This window comes from Mirounga angustirostris, unplaced genomic scaffold (genome assembly GCF_029215605.1).
Source record: "Mirounga angustirostris isolate CCGP_5_RB_7025 unplaced genomic scaffold, mMirAng1.0.hap1 SCAF_8, whole genome shotgun sequence".
Classification (NCBI taxonomy): Eukaryota; Metazoa; Chordata; class Mammalia; order Carnivora; family Phocidae; genus Mirounga; species Mirounga angustirostris.
The window spans coordinates 35859836-35881541 of record NW_026991716.1 but is presented as its reverse complement, the minus strand read 5'-3'; the positions used below and the strand labels follow the sequence as shown (position 1 = coordinate 35881541).

Genomic DNA, 21706 nt, shown 5'->3' with positions numbered 1-21706 from the left:
CATTGGAATCCCGGAGGGAGTGGAGAGAGAGAGAGGGCTAGAAGATGTATTTGAGCAAATCGTAGCTGAGAACTTCCCTAATCTGGGGAATGAAACAAACATTCGAGTCCTAGAGGCAGAGAGGACCCCTCCTCAGATCAAGGAAAACAGGCCAACACCCCGGCATGTAATAGTAAAACTTGCAAATTTTAGAACCAAGGAAACCATCTTAAGGGCAGTTAGGGGGAAGAGATTCCTTACGTACAGAGGGAGGGACATCAGAATAACATCAGACCTATCCACAGAGACCTGGCAAGCCAGAAAGGCCTGGCAAAACATATTCAGGGTACTAAATGAGAAGAACATGCAGCCAAGAATACTTTATCCGGCAAGGCTTTCATTTAGAATGGATGGAGAGATGCAGAGCTTCCACGACCGGCAGAAGTTGAAAGAATATGTGACCACTAAGCTGGCCCTGCAAGAAATATTAAGGGGGGTTCTATAATAGGAGAAAGACCCCAAGAGTGATCTACAACAGAAATTTACAGGGACAATCTATAATAAGAACGTCTTCATAGGCAGCATGATGACAATTAATTCATATCTTTGAATAATTACTCTCAACGTGAATGGCCTAAATGCTCCCATAAAACGGCACAGGGTTGCAGATTGGATAAAAAGACAGGACCCATCCATATGCTGTCTACAAGAGACTCATTTGGAACCTAAAGATACATCCAGACTGAAAGTGAAGGGATGGAGATCTATCTTCCAGGCCAGCAGACCTCAAAAGAAAGCTGAGGTAGCAATTCTTATGTCAGAAATATTAGATTTTAAACTAAAGTCTGTAATAGATACAGAAGGACACTATATCATTCTTAAAGGGTCTATCCAACAAGAAGATCTAATAATTGTAAATATCTATGCCCCCAACATGGGAACAGCCATCTACATAAGCCAACTGTTAACCAAAATAAAGAGTCATATTGATAACAATACGTTAATTGTAGGAGACCTCAATACTCCACTCTCAGCAATGGACAGATCATCTAAGCAGAAAATCAACAAGGAAACAAGAGCTTTGAATGATACATTGGACCAGATGGACCTCATAGATATTTACAGAACATTCCACCCTAAAACAACAGAATACTCATTCTTCTCGAGCGCACATGGAACTTTCTCCAGAATGGACCATATACTGGGTCACAAATCAGGTCTCAACCGATACCAAGATTGAGATTATTCCCTGCATATTCTCAGACCACAATGCTCTAAAACTGGAACTCAATCACAAGAAAAAATTTGGCAGAAATTCAAACACTTGGAAGCTAAAGACCACTCTGCTCAAGAATGTTTGGGTCAACCAGGAAATCAAAGAAGAACTTAAACAATTAATGGAAATCAATGAGAACAAAAACACATCAGTCCAAAATCTATGGGATACTGCAAAGGTGGTCCTAAGGGGGAAATATATAGCCATCCAAGCCTCACTCAAAAAAATAGAAAAATCCCGAATTCACCAACTAACTGTACACCTTAAAGTACTAGAGAAAAAGCAACAAATGATGCCTAAGCCACACACTAGAAGAGAAATAATTAAAATTAGAGCAGAAATCAATGAATTAGAAACCAGAAACACAGTAGATCAGATCAATGAAACTAGAAGTTGGTTCTTTGAAAGAATTAATAAGATTGATAAACCACTGGCCAGACTTATCCAAAAGAAGAGAGAAAGGACCCAAATTAATAAAATTATGAATGAAAGGGGAGAGATCACGACCAACACCAAGGAAATAGAAACAATTATTAGAAATTATTATCAACAACTATATGCCAATAAACTGAGCAATCTGGATGAAATGGAGGCCTTCCTGGAAACCTATAAGCTGCCAAGACTGAAACAGGAAGGAATGGACAACCTGAATAGGCCAATAACCAGTAACGAGATTGAAGCAGTGATCAAAAACCTCCCAAAAAACAAGAGTCCAGGGCCTGATGGATTCCCTGGGGAATTCTACCAAACATTCAAAGGAGAAATAATACCTATTCTACTGAAGCTGTTTCAAAAAATAGAAACAGAAGGAAAACTTCCAAACTCATTCTATGAGGATAGCATTACCTTAATCCCCAAGCCAGGCAAAGACCCCATCAAAAAGGAGAATTTCAGACCGATATCCCTGATGAATATGGATTCCAAAATCCTCCACAAAATCCTAGCTAATAGGATCCAACAATACATTAAAAGGATCAGCACCATGACCAAGTGGGATTTATCCCCGGGATGCAAGGGTGGTTCAACATTCGCAAATCAATCAATGTGATAGAACACATTAATAAGAGAAGGGAGAAGAACCATATGGTCCTCTCAATTGATGCAGAAAAAGCATTTGACAAAATACAACATCCTTTTCTGATTAAAACTCTCCAGAGTATAGGGATAGAGGCAACATTCCTCAAGCCCATAAAATCCATCTATGAAAAACCCACAGTGAATATCATCCTCAATGGGGAAAAGCTGAGAGCCTTTCCCTTAAGATCACGAACACATCAAGGGTGCCCACTCTCACCACTGTTGTTCAGCATAGTACTAGAAGTCCTAGCAACAACAATCAGACAACAAAAAGAAATAAAAGGTATTCAAATTGGCAAAGAAGTCAAACTCTGTCTTTTCACAGATGACATGATACTTTATGTGGAAAACCCAAAAGACTCCACCCCCAAGTTACTAGAACTCATCCAGCAATTCAGTAATGTGGCAGGATACAAAATCAATGCACAGAAATCAGTTGCTTTCTTATACACTAACCATGCAACTGTAGAAAGAGAAATTAAAGAAACGATTCCATTTACAATAGCACCAAAAATCATAAGATACCTCGGAATAAACCTAACCAAAGAGGTAAAGGATTTATACTGTAGGAACTACAAAACACTCATGAAAGAAATTGAAGAAGACACAAAAAGATGGAAAAATATTCCATGTTCATGGATCGGAAGAATAAACATTGTTAAAATGTCTATGCTACCCAGAGCAATCTATACCTTCAATGCCATCCTGATCAAAATTCCAATGACATTTTTCAAAGTGCTGGAACAAACAATCCTAAAATTTGTATGGAATCAGAAAAGACCCCGAATTGCCAAGGAAATGTTGAAAAGGAAAAACAAAGCTGGGGGCATCATGTTGCCCGATTTCAAGCTATATTACAAAACAGTGACCACCAAGACAGCATGGTACTGGCACAAAAACAGACATACAGACCAAAGGAACAGAATAGAGAACCCAGATATGGACCCTCAACTCTATGGTCAAATAATCTTTGACAAAGCAGGAAAAAATATGCAATGGAAAAAAGACAGTCTTTTCAATAAATGGTGCTGGGAAAATTGGACAGCCACATGCAGAAGAATGAAACTCGACCATTCTCTAACACCATTCACAAAGATAAACTCAAAGTGGATGAAAGACCTCAATGTGAGACAGGAATCCATCAAAATCCTAGAGGAGAACATAGGCAGTAACCTCTTTGACATCGGCCACAGCAACTTCTTTCAAGATACATCTCCAAAAGCTAGTGAAACAAAAGCAAAAATGAACTTTTGGGACTTCATCAAGATAAAAAGCTTCTGCACAGCAAAGGAAACAGTCAACAAAACAAAGAGGCAACCCACAGAATGGGAGATGTTTGCAAATGATACTACAGATAAAGGGCTGGTATCCAAAATCTATAAAGAACTTCTCAAACTCAACACCCAAAAAACAAATAATCAAGTCAATAAGTGGGCAGAAGAGATGAACAGACACTTCTCTGAAGAAGACATACAAATGGCCAGCAGATACATGAAAAATATTCATCATCATTAGCCATCAGGGAAATCCAAATCAAAACCACACTGAGATACCACCTTACACCAGTTAGAATGGCAAAAATGGACAGGGAAAGAAACAACAAATGTTGGAGAGGTTGCGGAGAAAGGGGAACCCTCTTACACTGTTGGTGGGAATGCAAGTTGGTACAGCCACTTTGGAAAACACTGTGGAGCTTCCTCAAAAATTTAAAAATAGAGCTACCCTATGAGCCAGCAATTGCACTCCTGGATATTTACCCCAAAGACACAGATGTAGTGAAAAGAAGGGCCATATGCACCCCAATGTTCATAGCAGCAATGTCCGCAATAGCCAAACTGTGGAAAGAGCCGAGATGCCCTTCAACAGATGAATGGATAAAGAAGATGTGGTCCATATATACAATGGAATATTACTCAGCCATCAGAAAAGATGAATACCCAACTTTTACATCAACATGAATGTGACTGGAGGAGATTATGCTAAGTGAAATAAGTCAAGCAGAGAAAGTCAATTATCATATGGTTTCACTTATTTGTGGAATATAAGGAATAACATGGAGGACACTAAGAGAAGGAAGGGAAAAATGGTCAGGGGGAATTGGAGGGAGAGATGAACCATGAGAGACTATGGACCTGAGAAACCAACAGGGTTTTAGAGGGGAGGGGGGAGGGGGGATTGGTTAGCCCGGTGATGGGTATTAAGGAGGGTATGTACTACATGGAGCACTGGGTGTTATACGAAAACAATGGATCGTGGATCACTACATCAAAAACTAATGATGTATTGTATGGTGACTAACAACATAATAAAATTAAAATAAATAAACAATATAAATTGTCTCACACTTGTAAATATCAGCTGTCACATGTCACAGATTATAGAAAGAGATAAAAATGAAGTCCAAAGCTGCTATAGATGGAAATCATTACATCTAGTTGGAGTGGACTAATAGTAACAGCGGAAGGGAAATGTGTACAGGTAAAAAAGATGCTGAAAGTACGCAAATATTTTCATAATTTAAGAAAGATGGGGTGCCTGGGTGGCTCAGTCGGTTAAGCATCTGCCTTCAGCTGAGGTCATGATCCCAGAGTCCTGGGAGCAAGACTGCATTGGGATCCCTGCTCAGCAGGGAATCTGCTCCTCCCTCTCCCTCTGCCTGCCACTCCCCTCCACTCATGTTCTCGCTCTCATTCTCAAATAAATAATAAAGACTCTAAGAAAGATAATAATGTGAGAAAGATATGCTGCTGCTGTATTATGATAGTTAGCATCTTAGATACTTATCACCATCCTTACGCCTTCCTTTTCAAGAATTCCATCTCAACATAGAGAATAATTTCCAGTAAATGAATGCATTAACTAAAGAACACATTTGTACTGAAAACTTAATGTGTGCACTGCTTTAGGCGGGGGAGGGTGCACAAAGATGAATAAGAGCCAAGCATTGCCTCCTGGTGCTTGTAATCTGATGGGAGAGCTAAGGTGGTGCACTGGCTCTGAAGTGCAATGGGGTCTGTAGTAAGCACACACATGCAAAAACTAAACTAGGACTTCAGAATAGAGGGGATGGATGCCCCCTCCAAGGGGAGGTGTTTTGTTTTGATTTTGTTTTAGAATAGAAAAAAACCTGAACATCATTGTAAGCAGAGGGGAAAGACTCATATGGAGATGTGACAATGAGGTAAAATAAAGGAGGTGATGAATAGGAGGTAGCCCCAATAGAAGCGAGGGAGAGAGGACAGCCATGAGGAGGAGGAAGGATATTACACAAAACATGTAAAAGAAAGAAGGGGGCCTGAATGGTGAGGCAGAGATGCTCTGGGAGGTGAAGGAAGAGGAAACCGGAAGAGTCCATTTATAACAAGTTTGACTTTCTCTGTCTAGTGGTAAGTTACAATATTGACAGAATGAGAGTCGTGGTAGGCTTGGCAAGACATGGAACAGCCACTGTGAAGTATATAAGTCAACCAGGGATTAGTATTTTTGTATTCCTTGGGTTAATACCTAGTAGGGCAATTGCTAGATTGTAGGGTATTTCCATTTTTAACTTTTTTAGGAAGCTCCATACTCTTTCCAGAGTGGCTGCACCAGTTTTTGCATTCCCACTAACATTGCACGAGGGTTCTCCTTTTTCCACATCCTCACCAACACCTGTTGTTTCTTGTGTTGTTGATTTTAGCCATTTTGAAAGGCGTGCAGTGATATCTCATTGTAGTTTTGATTTGTATTTCCCTGATGATCAGTGATGTTGAACATCTTTTCACGTGTCTGTTGGCCATCTGGATGTCTTCTTTGGAAAAATCTCTACTCATGTCTTCTGCCCATTTTTAAATTGGATTATTCATTTTTGGGTGTTGAGTTTTAGAATTTCTTTATATTTTTTAGATACTAACCCTTTATCAGAAATGTCATTTCCAAATATCTTCTCCCATCCAGTAGGTTGCCTTTTAGTTTTGTTGATTGTTTCCTTTGCTGTGCAGAAGCTTTTTATTTTGATATAGTCCTAATAGTTTGGTTTTGCTTTTGTTTCCCTTGCCACAGGAGACATATCTAGAAAGAAGTTGCTACAGCCAGTGTCAAAGAGGTTACTGCTTGTGTTGTCCTCTAGGACTTTTATGGTTTCGGGTCCCACAGTTAGGTCTTTAATCCATTTTGAATTTATTTTTGTCTATGGTATAAGAAAGTGGTCCAGTTTTATTCTTTTGCATGTTGCTGTTCACCCCAATGTTTATAGCAGCACTATCTACAGTAGTCAAATTATGGAAACAGCCCAAGTGTCCATCAATTGATGAATGCATGAAGAAGATGTAGTATATATATATGCAATGGAATATTTTTCAGCCCTAAAAAAGAATGAAATCTGGCCATTTGCAACGAGGTGGTTGGAGCTAAAGGGTATAATGCTAAGTGAAGTAAGTCAAAGAAAGACAAATACCATATGATTCCACTTATATTGGAATTTAAGATACAAAACAAATGAGCAAAGTGGGAAAAACAGGCAAACCAAGAAGCAGACTCAACTATAGAGAATAAACCGATGGTTACCAGAGGAGAGGTGGGTGGAGGGATGGGTGAAACAGGTCATGGAGATTAAGGAGGACACTTGTAGTGATGAGCACCAGGTGATGTAGTGAAGTATGGAATCACTATATTGTCCACCTGAAATTAGTATTAACTAACTGGAATTTCAATAAAAACATAAAAAAAAAAAAATAAGTCAACCAGGGATGATTAGCAGGATTGTGGAGCATCACTGAGGTCCAAACTGATGAGGCATGGCATGAATCTTTAATGAAACTAATAAAAAGAAAACTTTTGCATTATTTTTCTGGCATTGTGGCAACTAGGCATAGAGGCATGGAAATTCAGCTTCATGAGAATGCATGTTTTGTAGAAATCAAATGATTCCTCAGTTGAAAGCTGTGTGTGAAAATTTATCGGGAAGTGAGAAGCAAGATGGCGGAGGAGTGGGAGACCTAAATTTTGTCTGGTCCCAGGAATTCAGCTAGATAGGAATCAAACCATTCTGAACACCTACGAACTCAACAGAAGATCGAAGAAAAGAGAGGCAGCAACTCTCTGAACAGAAAAGCGACCACTTTTGGGAAGGTAGGACGTGCGGAGAAGTGAATCCAAGGCGATATTCAGGAAGATAGACAGCGGGGGAGGGAGCCTCTGTCAGCCACTATCAGCAAGGGATAGAGCAGCAGAGCACAAAATCGGAACTTTTAGAAGTCTGCTCCACTGAGGGACGTCACTCCAGTGGCTAAACGGGGGGTGGAACCCTCGCTGGGACAGTGTGGTCTCAGGACCCTCAGGGTCACAGGAAGACCAGGGGTGACTGAGTGCGGCAGAGCTCCCAGGTATTGGAGTGGGAAGCTGGCGGCAGAGACGGAGCCAAGGAGTGGGCTCTCAGCTGGGGGTTGCCATAAACTGTGATCTGTGGCACAGTCAGGTTACTGCTCCTCCAGTAGGGACCCAACAAGCTGCAGATCCAGGGAGACTCCCCTTCCTCCCCTGGGAGGACTGGCGCGGGAGCGCACCACAGGGATCTGCAGGGTTTGGAGACTCCACACGGGGTCAGGTGCGAGAGATAGAAATGCTCAGTCACAGCCGGGTGAGCACGGAGTGCGGCCGGAGACCGGGGAGACGGGAGTGATTGACTGCTTTTCTCTGGAGGCGCACTGAGGAATGGGGCCCCGAGTTCTCGGCTCCTTTGGGGTGGAGATTGGGAGGCTGCCATTTTCACTCTCATCCTCCAAAGCTGTATGGAGAGCTTGCAGGGAACAAAAGCTCCCGATAGAAAACCCCAGCAGATTACTTAGCCCGGACCTGGCAAGGGCGGGGCAATTCTGCCTCCAGCAAAGACATTTGGGAACCATGGCAACAGGCCCCTCCCCCAGAAGATCAGCAAGAACAGCCAGCCAAGACCAAGTTTACCAATCAATGAGAACAGCAGAACTCCAGCGCTAGGGGAATACAGCACATAGAATTCATGGCTTTTTTCACATGATCCTTTAGTCTTTCAAAGTTAATTTTTTTTATTTTCTTTTTTTCATTTTCTTTTTTTTGAGTTTTTCTTTTTCCCTGTTTCAACCAACATCTTGTCAATCCCTTTTTAAAAAATCTTTTTTATTTTTCATTTTTAGAGTCATATTCTATCCCTTCATAGTAGTTAACCTTATTTTTGGTATATATATATATATATATATATATATAAGTTGTTCTCTCTATAAAATTTTGGGATACAGTTTCTTCTAACAGACTAAAATATACCCTAAATCTCTAGTGTATGGCTTTGTTCTAGTCTCCTGCCTGATCACATTCTCTCCCATTATTTTTTTAATTCCTCTTCTTTCTTTTTTCAACCAACTTCTTATCTTATCAATTCCTTTTATAAAAATCTTTTATAATTTTCATCATTATAGTCATATTCCATCCCTTCATCGTATTTACCCTTCTTTTTATAGATTTATAAGTTTTCTTTCTTTAAAATTTTGGGAGGCAGTTTCTTCTAACAGACCAAAATATGCCCAAAATCTAGTGTGTGGCACTGATCTATGCACCAGCCTTATCATATTTGATCATATTCTTTTTTTTTTAATCTTTTTCTTTTTTCTTTTTTATTTCTTTCCCTTTCTTGTTCTCTGGTTTCAGTTCTCTTCTGATTTGTTTAGTGTATATTTCTCTGGGGTCTTTTTTACCCTGTTAGCATTTTGTTCTCCTATTCATCTGTTCTCCTCTGGTCAAAATGACAAGATGGAAAAAATCACCTCAACAAAAAGAACAAGAGGTAGTACCAACTGCCAGGGACCTACTCAATATGGACATTAGTACGATGTCGGATCGAGAGTTCAGAATCATTACTTTAAAGATACTAGCTGGGCTTGATAAAAGCATGGAATTTATTAGAGAAACCCGTTCTGGAGAAATAAAAGAACTAAAATCTAACCAAGTTGAAATCAAAAAGGCTATTAATGAGGTGAGATCAAAAATGGAGGCTTTAACTGAATGGAACACTGGGTGTTATATGCAAACAATGAAGAATGGAACACTACATCAAATACTAATGTTGTAATGTATGATGATTAACATAACAATAAAAAATATTTTTAAAAATGGAGGCTCTAACTGCTAGGATAAATAAGGCAGAAAAGAGAATTAGTGATATAGAAGACCAAATGATGGAAAATAAAGAAACTGAGAAAAAGATAAAAAACTACTGGATCATGAGGGCAGAATTCGAGAGATAAGCAATACCATAAGATGAAACAATATTGGAATAATTGGGATCCCAGAAGAAGAAGAAAGAGAGAGGGGGGCAGAAGGTATATTGGAGCAAATTATAGCAGAGAACTTCCCTAATTTGGGGAAGGAAACAGGAATCAAAATCCAGGAGGCACAGAGAACCCCCCTCAAAATCAATGAAAATAGGTCAACACCCTGAATCTAATAGTAAAACTTAGGAGTCTCAGGGACAAAGAGAAACTCCTGAAAGCAGCTCAGGATGAGATCTGTAACCTAGAGTGGTAGAAACATTACATTGGCAACAGACCTATCCACAGAGACCTGGCAGGCCAGAAAGGACTGGCAGGATATATTCAGAGCACTAAATGAGAAAAATATGCAGCCAAGAATACTATATCCAGCTAGACTGTCAATGAAAATAGAAGGAGATAAAAAGCTTCCAGGACAAACAAAAACTAAAGGAATTTGCAAACACGAAACCAGCCCTACAAGAAATATTGAAAGGAGTCCTCTAAGCAAAGAGAGAGCCTAAAAGCAACATCAATCAGAAAGGAACACAGACAATATACAGTAACAATCACCTTACAGGCAATACAATGGCACTACTAAATTCATATCTTTCAATAGTTACCCTGAATGTAATTGGGCTAAATGCCCCAATCAAAAGATACAGGGTATCAGATTGGATAAAAAAGCAAAACCCATTGATATGCTGTCGGCAAGAAACTCATTTTAGACCAAAGACACCTCCAGATTGAAAGTGAGGGGGTGGAATACCATTTACCATGCTAATGGACACCAAAAGGAAGCTGGGGTGGCAATCCTCATATCAGACAAATTAGATTTTAAACCAAAGACTGTAATAAGAGATGAGGAAGGACACTATATCCTGCTTAAAGGGTCTATCCAACAAGAAGATCTAACAATTGTAAATATCTATGCCCCTAACGTGGAAGCAGCCAATTATATAAGCCAATTAATAATAAAAGCAAAGAAACACATTGACAACAATACAATAATAGTGGGGGACTTTAACACCCCCCTCACTGAAATGGACAGATCATCTAAGCAAAAGATCAACAAGGAAATAAAGACTTTAAATGACACACTGGACCAAATGGACTTCACAGACATATTCACAACTTTCCCTCTAAAAGCAACAGAATACACATTTTTCTCTAGTGCCCATGGAACATTCTCCAGAATAGATCACATCCTAGGTCATAAATCAGGTCTCAATCGGTACCAAAAGATTGGGATCATTCCCTGCCTATTTTCAGACCACAATGCTTTGAAACTAGAACTCAATCACAAGAGGAAAGTCGGAAAGAACTCAAATACATGGAGGCTAAAGAGCATCCTACTGAAGAATGAATGGGTCAACCAGGAAATTAAAGAAGAATTAAAAAAATACATGGAAACCGATGAAAATGAAAACACAACTGTTCAAAATCTTTGGGATGCAGCAAAGGCAGTCCTAAGAGGAAAGTGTATAGCAATGCAAGCCTTTCTCAAGAAACGAGAAAGGTCTCAAATACACAACCTAACCCTACACTGCAAATAAAGCCTAAACCCAGCAGGAGAAGAGAAATAATAAAGATCAGAGTAGAAATCAATGAAATAGAAACTAAAAGAACAGTAGAACCGATCAACGAAACTAGAAGCTGGTTCTTTGAAAGAATTAACAAGATTGATAAACCGCTGGCCAGACTTATCCAAAAGAAAAGAGAAATGACCCAAATGAACAAAATCATGAATGAAAGAGGGGAGATCACAATCAACACCAAAGAAATACAAACAATTATAAGAACATATTATGAGCAACTCTATGCCAGCAAATTAGATAACCTGGAAGAAATGGATGCATTCCTAGAGATGTATCAACTTCCAAGGAAGAAATAGAAGAGCTGAACAAACCTATAACTACTAGGGAAATTGAAGCAGTGATTGAAAATCTTCCAACAAAAAGCCCAGGGCCAGATGGCTTCCCAGGGGAATTCTACCAAACATTTCAAGAAGAATTAATACCTATTCTTCTGAAACTGTTCCAAAAAATAGAAATGGAAGGAAAACTTCCAAACTCGTTTTATGAGGCCACCATTACCTTGATCCCCAAACCAGACAAAGACCCCATCAAAAAGGAGAATTACAGACCAATATCCTTGATGAACATGGATGCAAAAATTCTCACCAAAATACTAGCCAATAGGATCCAACAGTACATTAAAAGGATTATTCACCACAACCAAGTGAGATTTATCCCTGGGCTGTAAGGTTGGTTCAACATCTACAAATCAATCAACATGATACAATACATTAATAAAAGAAAGAACAAGAACCATATGATCCTCAATAGATGCAGAAAAAGCATTTGACAAAGTACAACATCTTTCTTGATTAAAACTCATCAGAGTATAGGGATCGAGGGTACATACCTCAATATCATAAAAGCCACCTGTGAAAAACCTACAGCGAATATCCTACTCAATGGGGAAAAACTGAGAGCTTTCCCCCTAAGGTCAGGAACACGGCAGGGATGTCCACTGTCACCACTGCTACTCAACATAGTATTAGAAGTCCTAGCCACAGCAATCAGACAACAAAAAGAAATCAAAGTCATCTAAATCGGCAAAGAAGAAGTGAAACTCACTCTTTGCAGATGATATGATACTTTATGTGGAAAACCCAAAAGACTCCACCCCAAAACTGCTAGATCTCATACAGGAATTCAGTAAAGTGGCAGGATGTAAAATCAATGCACAGAAATCAGTGGCATTCCTATACGCCAACAACAAGACAGAAGAAAGAGAAATTAAGGAGTCAATCCCATTTATAATTGCACCCAAAAACCATAAGATACCTAGGAATAAATCTAACCAAAGGGGCAAAGGATCTGTACTCAGAAAACCATAAAATACTCATGAAACAAATTGAGGAAGACACAAAGAAATGGAAAAACATTCCATGCTCATGGATTGGAAGAACAAATATTGTGAAGATGTCAATGCTACCTAGAGCAATCTACACATTCAATGCAATCCCCATCAAAATACCAGCCACTTTTTTCAAAGAAATGGAACAAATAATCCTAAAATTTGTATGGAACCAGAAAAGACCCCACATAGCCAGAGGAATGTTGAAAAAGAAAAGCAAAGCTGGCGGCATCACAATTCCAGACTTCCAGCTCTATTACAAAGCTGTCATCATCAAGACAGCATGGTACTGGCACATAAACAGACACATAGATCAATGGAACAGAATAGAGAGCCCAGAAATGGACCCTCAACTCTATGGTCAACTCATCTTTGACAAAGCAGGAAAGAATGTCCAATGGAACAAAGACAGTCTCTTCAACAAATGGTGTGCGGAAAATTGGACAGCCACAGGCAGAAGAATGAAACTGGACCATTTCCTTCCACCACACACAAAAATAGACTCCAAATGGTTGAAAGACCTCAATGTGAGGCAGGAGTCCATCAAAATCCTAAAGGAAAACACAGGCAGCAACCTCTTCGACCTCAGGTGCAGCAACTTCTTCCTAGAAACATCGCCAAAGGCAAAGGAAGCAAGGGCAAAGATGAACTATTGGGACTTCATCAAGATAAAAAGCTTTTGCACAGCAAAAGAAACAGTCAACAAAACCAAAAGACACCTGACAGAATGGGAGAAGATATTTGCAAATGACATATCAGATAAAGGGCTAGTATCCAAAATCTATAAAGAACTTATCAAACTCAACACCCAAAGAACAAATGATCTAATCAAGAAATGGGCAGAAGACATGAACAGACACTTTTCCAAAGAAGACATCCAAATGGCCAACAGACACATGAAAGTGTGCTCAACATCACTCGGCATCAGGGAAATCCAAATCAAAACCTCAATGAGATACCACCTCACACCAGTCAGAATGGCTAAAATTAACAAGTCAGGAAATGACAGATGTTGGCAGGGATGTGGAGAAAGGGGAACCCTCCTACACTGTTGGTGTGAATGCAAGCTGGTGCAACCACTCTTGAAAACAGTATGGAGGTTCCTCAAAAATTTGAAAATAGAGCTATCCTATAATCCAGCAATTGCACCACTGGATATTTACCCCAAAGATATAAATGTAGGGATCCAAAGGGGTACGTGCACCCTGATGTTTATAGCAGCAATGTCCACAATAGCCAAACTGTGGAAAGAGCCAAGATGTCCATTTACCGGTGAATGGATAAAGAAGAGGTGGTATATATATACAATGGAATATTATGCAGCCATCAAAAGGATTGAGATCTTGCCATTTGCGATGATGTGGTTGGAACTGGAGGGTATTACGCTGAGTGAAATAAGTCAATCAGAGAAAAACATGTATCATATGATCTCACTGATATGAGGAATTCTTAATCTCAGGAAACAAACTGAGGGTTGCTGGAGTGGTGGGGGGTGGGAGCCATGGGTGGCTGGGTGATAGACATTGTGGTGGGTATGTGCTTTGGTGAGTGCTGTGTATTGTGTAAGACTGTTCAATCACAGACCTGTACCTCCTAAACAAATAATACATTATATGTTAGAAGAAGAAGAAGATAGTAGGAAGGTAAAAATGAAGGGGGGGAAGCTAGAGGGGGAGACAAACCATGAGAGACTATGGACTCTGAGAAAAAACTGAGGGTTCTAGAGGGGAGGGGAGTGGGGGGATTGGTTAGCCTGTTGATGGGTATTAAAGAGGGCATGTACTGAATGGAGCACTGGGTGTTATATGCAAATAATGAATCATGGAACACTACATCAAAAACTAATGATGTAATGTATTGTGATTAACATAACATAATAAAAAGATAAGAAAATTTATCGGAAAGTAGTCAAATAATTGCATCATTTCAGATTTCACTTTGTCAATATGTTTCTTTCCCTTTAATTTTTAGTTAAATCAGTTAACTATATTTCCATAAAGAAGTGGGAAAATATCCTGTACTTTGAATGTTAACCAATCAAATAATGCCATTAGAATTTCTAAAGTTTCTAGCTCATCGTTGCTTCTCATACATTATGTATTTTTAGGCTGGAAAAACTAATAACATCATTTTTGGAAGACCAAGATCCAGAAAGTAGACTAGAGGTTGGCACTGATATGCGTAAAATTCATCACTGTTTCCATCATTTAAAGGTAAAGTTCAGCATTTCCTCTAGTAGAAGGCATTGTCTGCCATGTTGAAACTGCAATGAAGTTTGTCTAGTTGACCAACTCTTAAAAGGCTAGGATCCAGCTTCACATGTCCAGAATGTTATGATCTTCCAACCAGGCTGGGATTATTCTGGAATTTCTTCAAAGGTTGTATCTTACCTGCCAGTGAATAAGCTCAGACCATAGACTTGTAATTCTTTTGCCAGGAATCTCTAACTTGTACACAGAATAATTCCGTGTTCAAAAACCATTTATTTTCAACATATATCAAGAAAATTGTGTCCTGCGTTTTTCCCAGCTGTTTAGATTTATCCATATAAACCCTCAGATTTTCTTTGCCTTACATTTTACCTTTCATGATGACACAGTGGGAATATCATTAACTTTTATTTCTACCTCACTTATAATTTGGCATTCTTCACTATGATAATAAACATTTATTGTGAGTCTGCTATGGGCCAGACATTGGGAAAGCAAAATTGAATAAGTTAGTCATGAAGAAGACATATAGGTAGAGAATAATTATAACACATGATAAGTGATATTTTTAAAAGTGAGGGGGTTTTAGAGGGGAGGGGGTGGGGGCATGGTTTAGCCCAGTGATGGGTATTAAGGAGGGCATGTATTGCATGGAGCACTGGGTGTTATACGCAAACAATGAATCATGGAACACTACATCAAAAACTAATGATGTACTGTATGGTGACTAACATAACATAATAAATTAAATTTAAAAAAAGACCTTACAAAAAAAATAAATAAAAATGTGAAGCAAGTGGTATGGGGTTAAGGAGAAAGAGAAAGACGTTCAAGAGCGGATCATGTTTGAGTAGGAATTTCTGAGAGAGATGATAGCAGAAAACAGGATGAGGAAGGGGAGGGGAGAGGAGAGAGGGGACAAGGAGAAGGGGAAGGCAGCTGCGTTGCAGTGACAAGGAGGCAAGAAAGGACAGGCACGCCTGATTTGTGCAAGAATTGTCGAAGGCAAAAGAGTCCAAGAAACTAAGAGATTTGGAAGAGAGGTATGGGCTCTAAGCTCTTATTTCATCTTACAGAAACTATTGAATGACAAGAAGATTCATGGAAAAAGCACAGTCTCCTCTGAAATCAAAGATCAAGACTGCCAAGAACCATTAAAAGAGGAGGAATACCAAAAGCTCCGAGACATTCTACAGCAGAGGGATAATGAAATCAGTATCCTTTCCAAAGCGATTAGAAACTGACTCTCTCCTGGCTTGCAAGAGGGAGGGGAACACTTCGGTGCCTTCTGCTAGCCACATCATTCTAGCCCCCCACCCTGCTTCCAGGTCACACTGCTTCTTGCCATTTAGGAGAGGTCCTTCCCACACAGAGAATGTAGTGACCAGTGAAAAACACAGTTGCTATAAAAGGAACACTTTGACTTTGTTTTTAGCTAGATACAGTTACTATTATGGGGACTATTTCAGTTTATTGAAAAGCGTGGTCTTTTTTACACCATCTCTTAACATGAAATTCTTTTTTTTAAATATATTTTTTGGACTACTCTGCTGTGCTCTTTCTGTTTTAGTTCTGAGCCAGTAAGTTAGCTGCTTATCTTTAGCTGACTGACCGGACACTGGGCTGACCACAGCCTCACCAGGGCCCAGAATTTGTGGCTGGTGTGTGGGTGGCACTCAAATGGTGGCTGAAAACTGACAAATGGTATTTAGCTTATGGAGAGCAGAGATTGATTTAAATGTAACTTTTTTTTTTTAATTTAAAACCCAGATCTACTGCTTTAGGTTCCACTTAACAGATGTTCCCAAATTTGGAAGCGAGCGTCTATGGGTGTTCAAGATAGAATCCTCTTTGGCTCTAGGAGGCAGTGTGTTTGGGGTGCCACGAGAGCCAGCAGCAGCCCATGGGAGCTGCCTCCAGGTACAGGCTGGGGGCTCAGACCTCAGTTTTCCCCAGCATTTCTTCAGTCTTGTTTCTCATTTATCTGTCAAGCTTCTTGTAAAAAGATTTGACATTTTCATTGCATTTGCTGACTTTAAATGTGCACAAGAAGTTATTTCAGTCAGTTCTTATCAACAGGTATTTGTGTTCATTTTTAAAAATTACTAAAGGGCCTTTTAGCTGCGGCTAATGTGAAAAAAATGCATAAAAATAACCTATATGAAGGACATCCAGTAATAAAGAGGTAAAAACAAACCACACACAAGGTAGGCACACTGCCTGATGAATCCCGCTCTCTAATTTTAGCTGAGTATTAGCAGACCCTCTATGCCTGATCCAAGTGAGTTTTAGCTGCTTTCTTATCCAGCCAGCAACAGTAGGTTCAGCTGCGAATTCTACTCCCACACGAGGCCTTGTCTGTGAGTGCTGCCCACAGGGTCACCCTGCATTCCTGTTCCTCTCTCTTACCCTATCCAGCTCCAGGGACGCTCCCAGCCCAGACCTCAGGCCAGGCCCCAGCCCCAGTCTGAGCTCTGCTTCTTTTCCAAATCTTGATCCTATTTTAGGATCTTCTCCCCTAAACACTCCTACCAACTTCTTAATCCCCTCCTGGGCTTATGAATGTGTGTGCCTATAGGAGGGATGAGATGAGATATGACAGCGAGGAACCAGTCTGGGCTTACGCATGTATGTTTATTTAAACAGGAGAGTGAGAGAGAGACATACATCATCTCCCTTATTGACCACCAGATCCAGGTACCACTGTTCATGTGGGGCTGCGCTGGATTCTTCACCGACTGGGAATGACCTGAGCAGCATCTCCTCCTTCTGAGACTCATGTTCAAAATGATGATATGTAGGAGCCATGGTGAAGAAATCGCTGAACTTCAAGTTCACACCTGGATTGACATCCTCGCTCTTCCTGCATTAGCTCCACAGCTATTCAATGGAACGGTTTCCTACTCTTTAGTAGTAGGACCGTACAGCCTGCCTTGCCAACCTCACAGTGCTGAGCAAAGCCAGTAAGGTGAGGTACTGGAAAGTGCTTGGTGTGCTATGGTGGGAGATATGACTTTGCAGACAATGGGCAAACTCAGAAGGAGGAAAAATAGCAGCTCAGATCTACTCATCACAAATCTTGTGCTCATCAAGAGCTAATAACCAAGAAAGGCTGTTGAAATTTCAAGGTTTCTCACAGCCAGGTTGGAGGATATTTTCACATCTCATTTGTAGAACCACCAAGGCGAAGACTGACAGGAGGAATGAGAAAGATCTGGTATATGAGAAAAACAGGTGGTAATACTTGAGCTCAACAAAAGACAGTAAAGCAACCAAAATGACAGCGAATGACATTGAACACTCTTCTTGGAAAGGGAGTGAAAATGGTGTCATTTCAGTGACATTATCAGTGTGAGTAAAGTTCAGACACCCCTTCGCCAAACATGTAACAGTGTGTCATTTAGGACCCCGCACAACAAAGGCCCAAGTTAAATGGAATGGGCACAGGAAGAAGACAAAGGAAAGGTGGGAAGAAGGAAGGCAGCCAAGAAGATAAATCTGTACTCTGGTCATCATGAAATGTACATCAGAATGCTGCACGTCTCTGGTTAAATTCTGCCAGGGCCCGTTAGAATGAGACTTAGCTCCTTACTCCAGATCACAAGGCCCTACATGATGGAGCCCCTGCCAAGCCCCTGATTTCATTTATTATGTCTCTGTCCTGTATGTGTTAGGCTTTGGTCACAGTGTCCTTTCTGTGGTTGTTCTAACACCAGGTTTCTCAACTTTGGCACTTTCAACATTTGGAGCTGTATAATTCTCTGTTGTGGGGGCTCCCCTGTGCATTGTAGGATGTTTTGCAGCCTCTCTGGCCTCTACCCACTAGACTTAAGTAACCAACGCCCCCCCCCCCCCCACCCCGCTGCAGTACAATAACCAGAAATGCTTCTAGATGTGGCCAAACATCCTTTGAGTGGTAAAATAGCCCCTGTTGGGAGCCACTGACAAGGCCCTTCTCCTGAGGGTTTTAGCGCTAGCCATGAACTCTGCTGACATACTCTTCCTCTGGCCACTGCCTCTTGATGTTCAGCTTAAATGGCAATCTCCTAAGTCTTTTGTGAGCACTCAGTGTAGAGTAGCTGCTCAGTCATTCCTGACCTTTTAAAAATTAGCTATCCTTTCATCCTCTAACATTCAGTGCGTGTACTTGAGATCTGACTTTCCCGAGGACATCTGCTTCATGAGAGCAAGAAACGAGTCTGCCTTTTCTTTCCCCCCCCCCCAGTGGTTCTTTTTTTTTTTATTATTCTTATGTTAATCCCCATACATTACATCATTAGTTTTAGATGAAGTGTTCCATGATTCATTGTTTGTGCATAACACCCAGTGCTCCATGCAGAATGTGCCCTCCTCAATACCCACCACCAGGCTAACCCATCCTCCCACCCCCCTCCCCTCTAGAACCCTGTTTGTTTTTCAGAGTCCATCGTCTCTCATGGTTCGTCTACCCCTCCGATTTCCCCCGCTTCATTCTTCCCCTCCCGCTACCTTCTTCTTCTTTTTTTTTTTTAACATATATTGCATTATTTGTTTCAGAGGTACAGATCTGAGATTCAACAGTCTTGCACAATTCACAGCGCTTACCAGAGCACATACCCTCCCCAGTGTCTATCACCCAGTCACCCCATCCCTCCCACCCCACCCCTCACTCCAGCAACACTCAGTTTGTTTCCTGCGATTAAGAATTCCTCATATCAGTGAGATCATGTCTTTCTCTGTTTGACTTATTTCACTCAACATAATACCCTCCAGTTCCATCCACGTCGTTGCAAATGGCAAGATCTTATTCCTTTTGATGGCTGCATAATATCCCATTGTATATATATACCACATCTTCTTTATCCATTCATCTGTCGATGGACATCTTGGCTCTTTCCACAGTTTGGCTATTGTGGACATTGCTGCTATAAACATCGGGGTGCACGTACCCCTTCGGATCCCTACTTTTGTATCTTTGGGGTAAATACCCAGTAGTGCAATTGCTGGATCATATGGTAGCTCTATTTTCAACTTTTTGAGGAACCTCCATACAGTTTTCCAGAGTGGCTGCACCAGCTTGCATTCCCACCAACAGTGTAGGACGGTTCCCCTTTCTCCGCATCCCCGCCAACATCTGTCATTTCCTGCGAGTCTGCCTTTTCATCATTCCATCCCTCTGCCTACAATCATGCCTGGCACATAGTACAAGCTCCACAGCACACTGTCGAATGGGTGAGGGAATGGATATTGCCATGCATTGTGTGAGCCAGTGGAAGCATCTGATGCTATGGATAATCAGTTCTGCACGAGAAGGAGTGGAAGGTGTGGGCAGAGCACTGCTCTTCTCTGCCAGGCCAAGGCCCACACCCCCCTTTGTTCAGGACACATCTTTTGAGGCAAAGATTGGAAGCCACATCAGGGACTCTGAGAGAAAGAGTGATTATGCTTCTGGAAATCTCCAAGAAGTTAGAGTCAAAGCTGAAGAGGAAAATGGAAATCAAATGACCCCTATGAGACTTGCCCAAGAACAGACATCTGAGTTGCAATCTTCTCTCCCCACCACCTCCATATTTCCTCACTCACCATCTCTGGGGACGCTGGAGGCCTGCAATTCAGCTTGCTGCATAGGCACTTGGAGCTCTGAGATTCTCAAGAGGGATTTTAGTCTTTCTCTCAGTGATGGCAGAAATCCCTTAGAGTTCTCAGCATCTGGAGCCAGAAAGAACAGCAAAGGAGGGTGGTATGCAGTGATGTTATCGATCCTCATCAGTGCTCCCAATATATTTAAATGGCCTATCAAAAGGTGCACTGTAAAATAATGTATCTGTACTAACAATTCACTTCTTTTCAGTTCCATTTGGGACAAAGATTTAGAGACTTTAAAAAAAAAATGACTGTAAGTCCCATTCAAATGTATGCTAAGCAAACATGTGTTGGATGTAGGAGTGCTCTGGCCAGCAAAACTGATTTGGCTGCTCTGCCAGTTGGGCGGATTCTGGTGTTCTCCCTCTCCACTCCTCCTGCTGCCTCCTGAGCGGCATCCTGGATTCAAGTCTTACTTATTCACAGATACAACCATAGCTCCTTTGCCCACTCCTACTAAGTGTTCATTTTATTTCTTGTAAACCCTTTCATAAGAATTTTGAGTCTTTACCAGTTTAAACTCAGAGCATTTTAAAACTTTTTTTTTAATTTTATTTATTTATTTGACAGAGAGAGACACAGCGAGAGAGGGAACACAAGCAGGGGGAGTGGGAGAGGGAGAAGCAGGCTTCCCGCCGAGCAGGGAGCCGAATGTGGGGCTCGATCCCAGGACCCTGGGATCATGACCTGAGCCAAAGGCAGACGCTTAACGACTGAGCCACCCAGGCGCCCTTAAACTCAGAGCATTTTAAAGACCTTTGGGTTTGCTAATTTTTCATATAATGTGCCATATTGAAAGACCAGTTGCTTCCTAAACTGTCTATAACTAGATAAATGACTTCAAGAAGTTGAAGTCTTCTTCAGTGGTCTCTTTACCATATGACAAATAGCAAATATTGTTGGAAATATTAACCTCAGTTGAAACATTAGTGTTTTGATCATTCCAACTTAGCATGAGTCACTAAATCCTTAAATCGAGTTTCAGATATTCTGGTCAATATGCTAAAGAAGGAAAAAAAGAAAGCTCAAGATGCTCTCCACTTATCCAGCATGGATAGAAGTGAATGTAGACACTCACAGAGCTCGCCCTTCCCACCTGGGAACCCTGAAGGTCTGAGGATGTTGCCATCCTCAGCAACCACACAAGTCCAGGATGTCAGCACTTTTGGGTACCAATCCAGTTTGCTCCACAGAAAAACAGGTCAGTTATATTTACTTATATATATATAAATTATCTTAAGTATGGAAAACATAGGCTTAAATGAGAAAACATAGGCTATCATAAATTATACATCTATAGAAAAAATAATAAACATGGAAATAATTATATCATTCTATTCTTCATCATTGTAATTCTTGTT

General features: G+C 40.7%; 1 protein-coding gene across 2 annotated transcripts in view; it reads left to right on the top strand.

Annotated features, from left to right (window-relative positions):
* The window catches only part of KIF6 (kinesin family member 6), a 442506-nt gene that overhangs the window by 205905 nt on the left and 214895 nt on the right, over nucleotides 1-21706 (top strand). For both annotated transcript variants that reach the window (XM_064597574.1, XM_064597573.1), the window contains exons 11-13: nucleotides 14621-14726; nucleotides 15800-15938; nucleotides 21331-21546. In XM_064597574.1, coding sequence (XP_064453644.1) covers nucleotides 14621-14726; nucleotides 15800-15938; nucleotides 21331-21546 — 461 coding nt within the window. The remainder of the gene's footprint in view (nucleotides 1-14620; nucleotides 14727-15799; nucleotides 15939-21330; nucleotides 21547-21706) is intronic.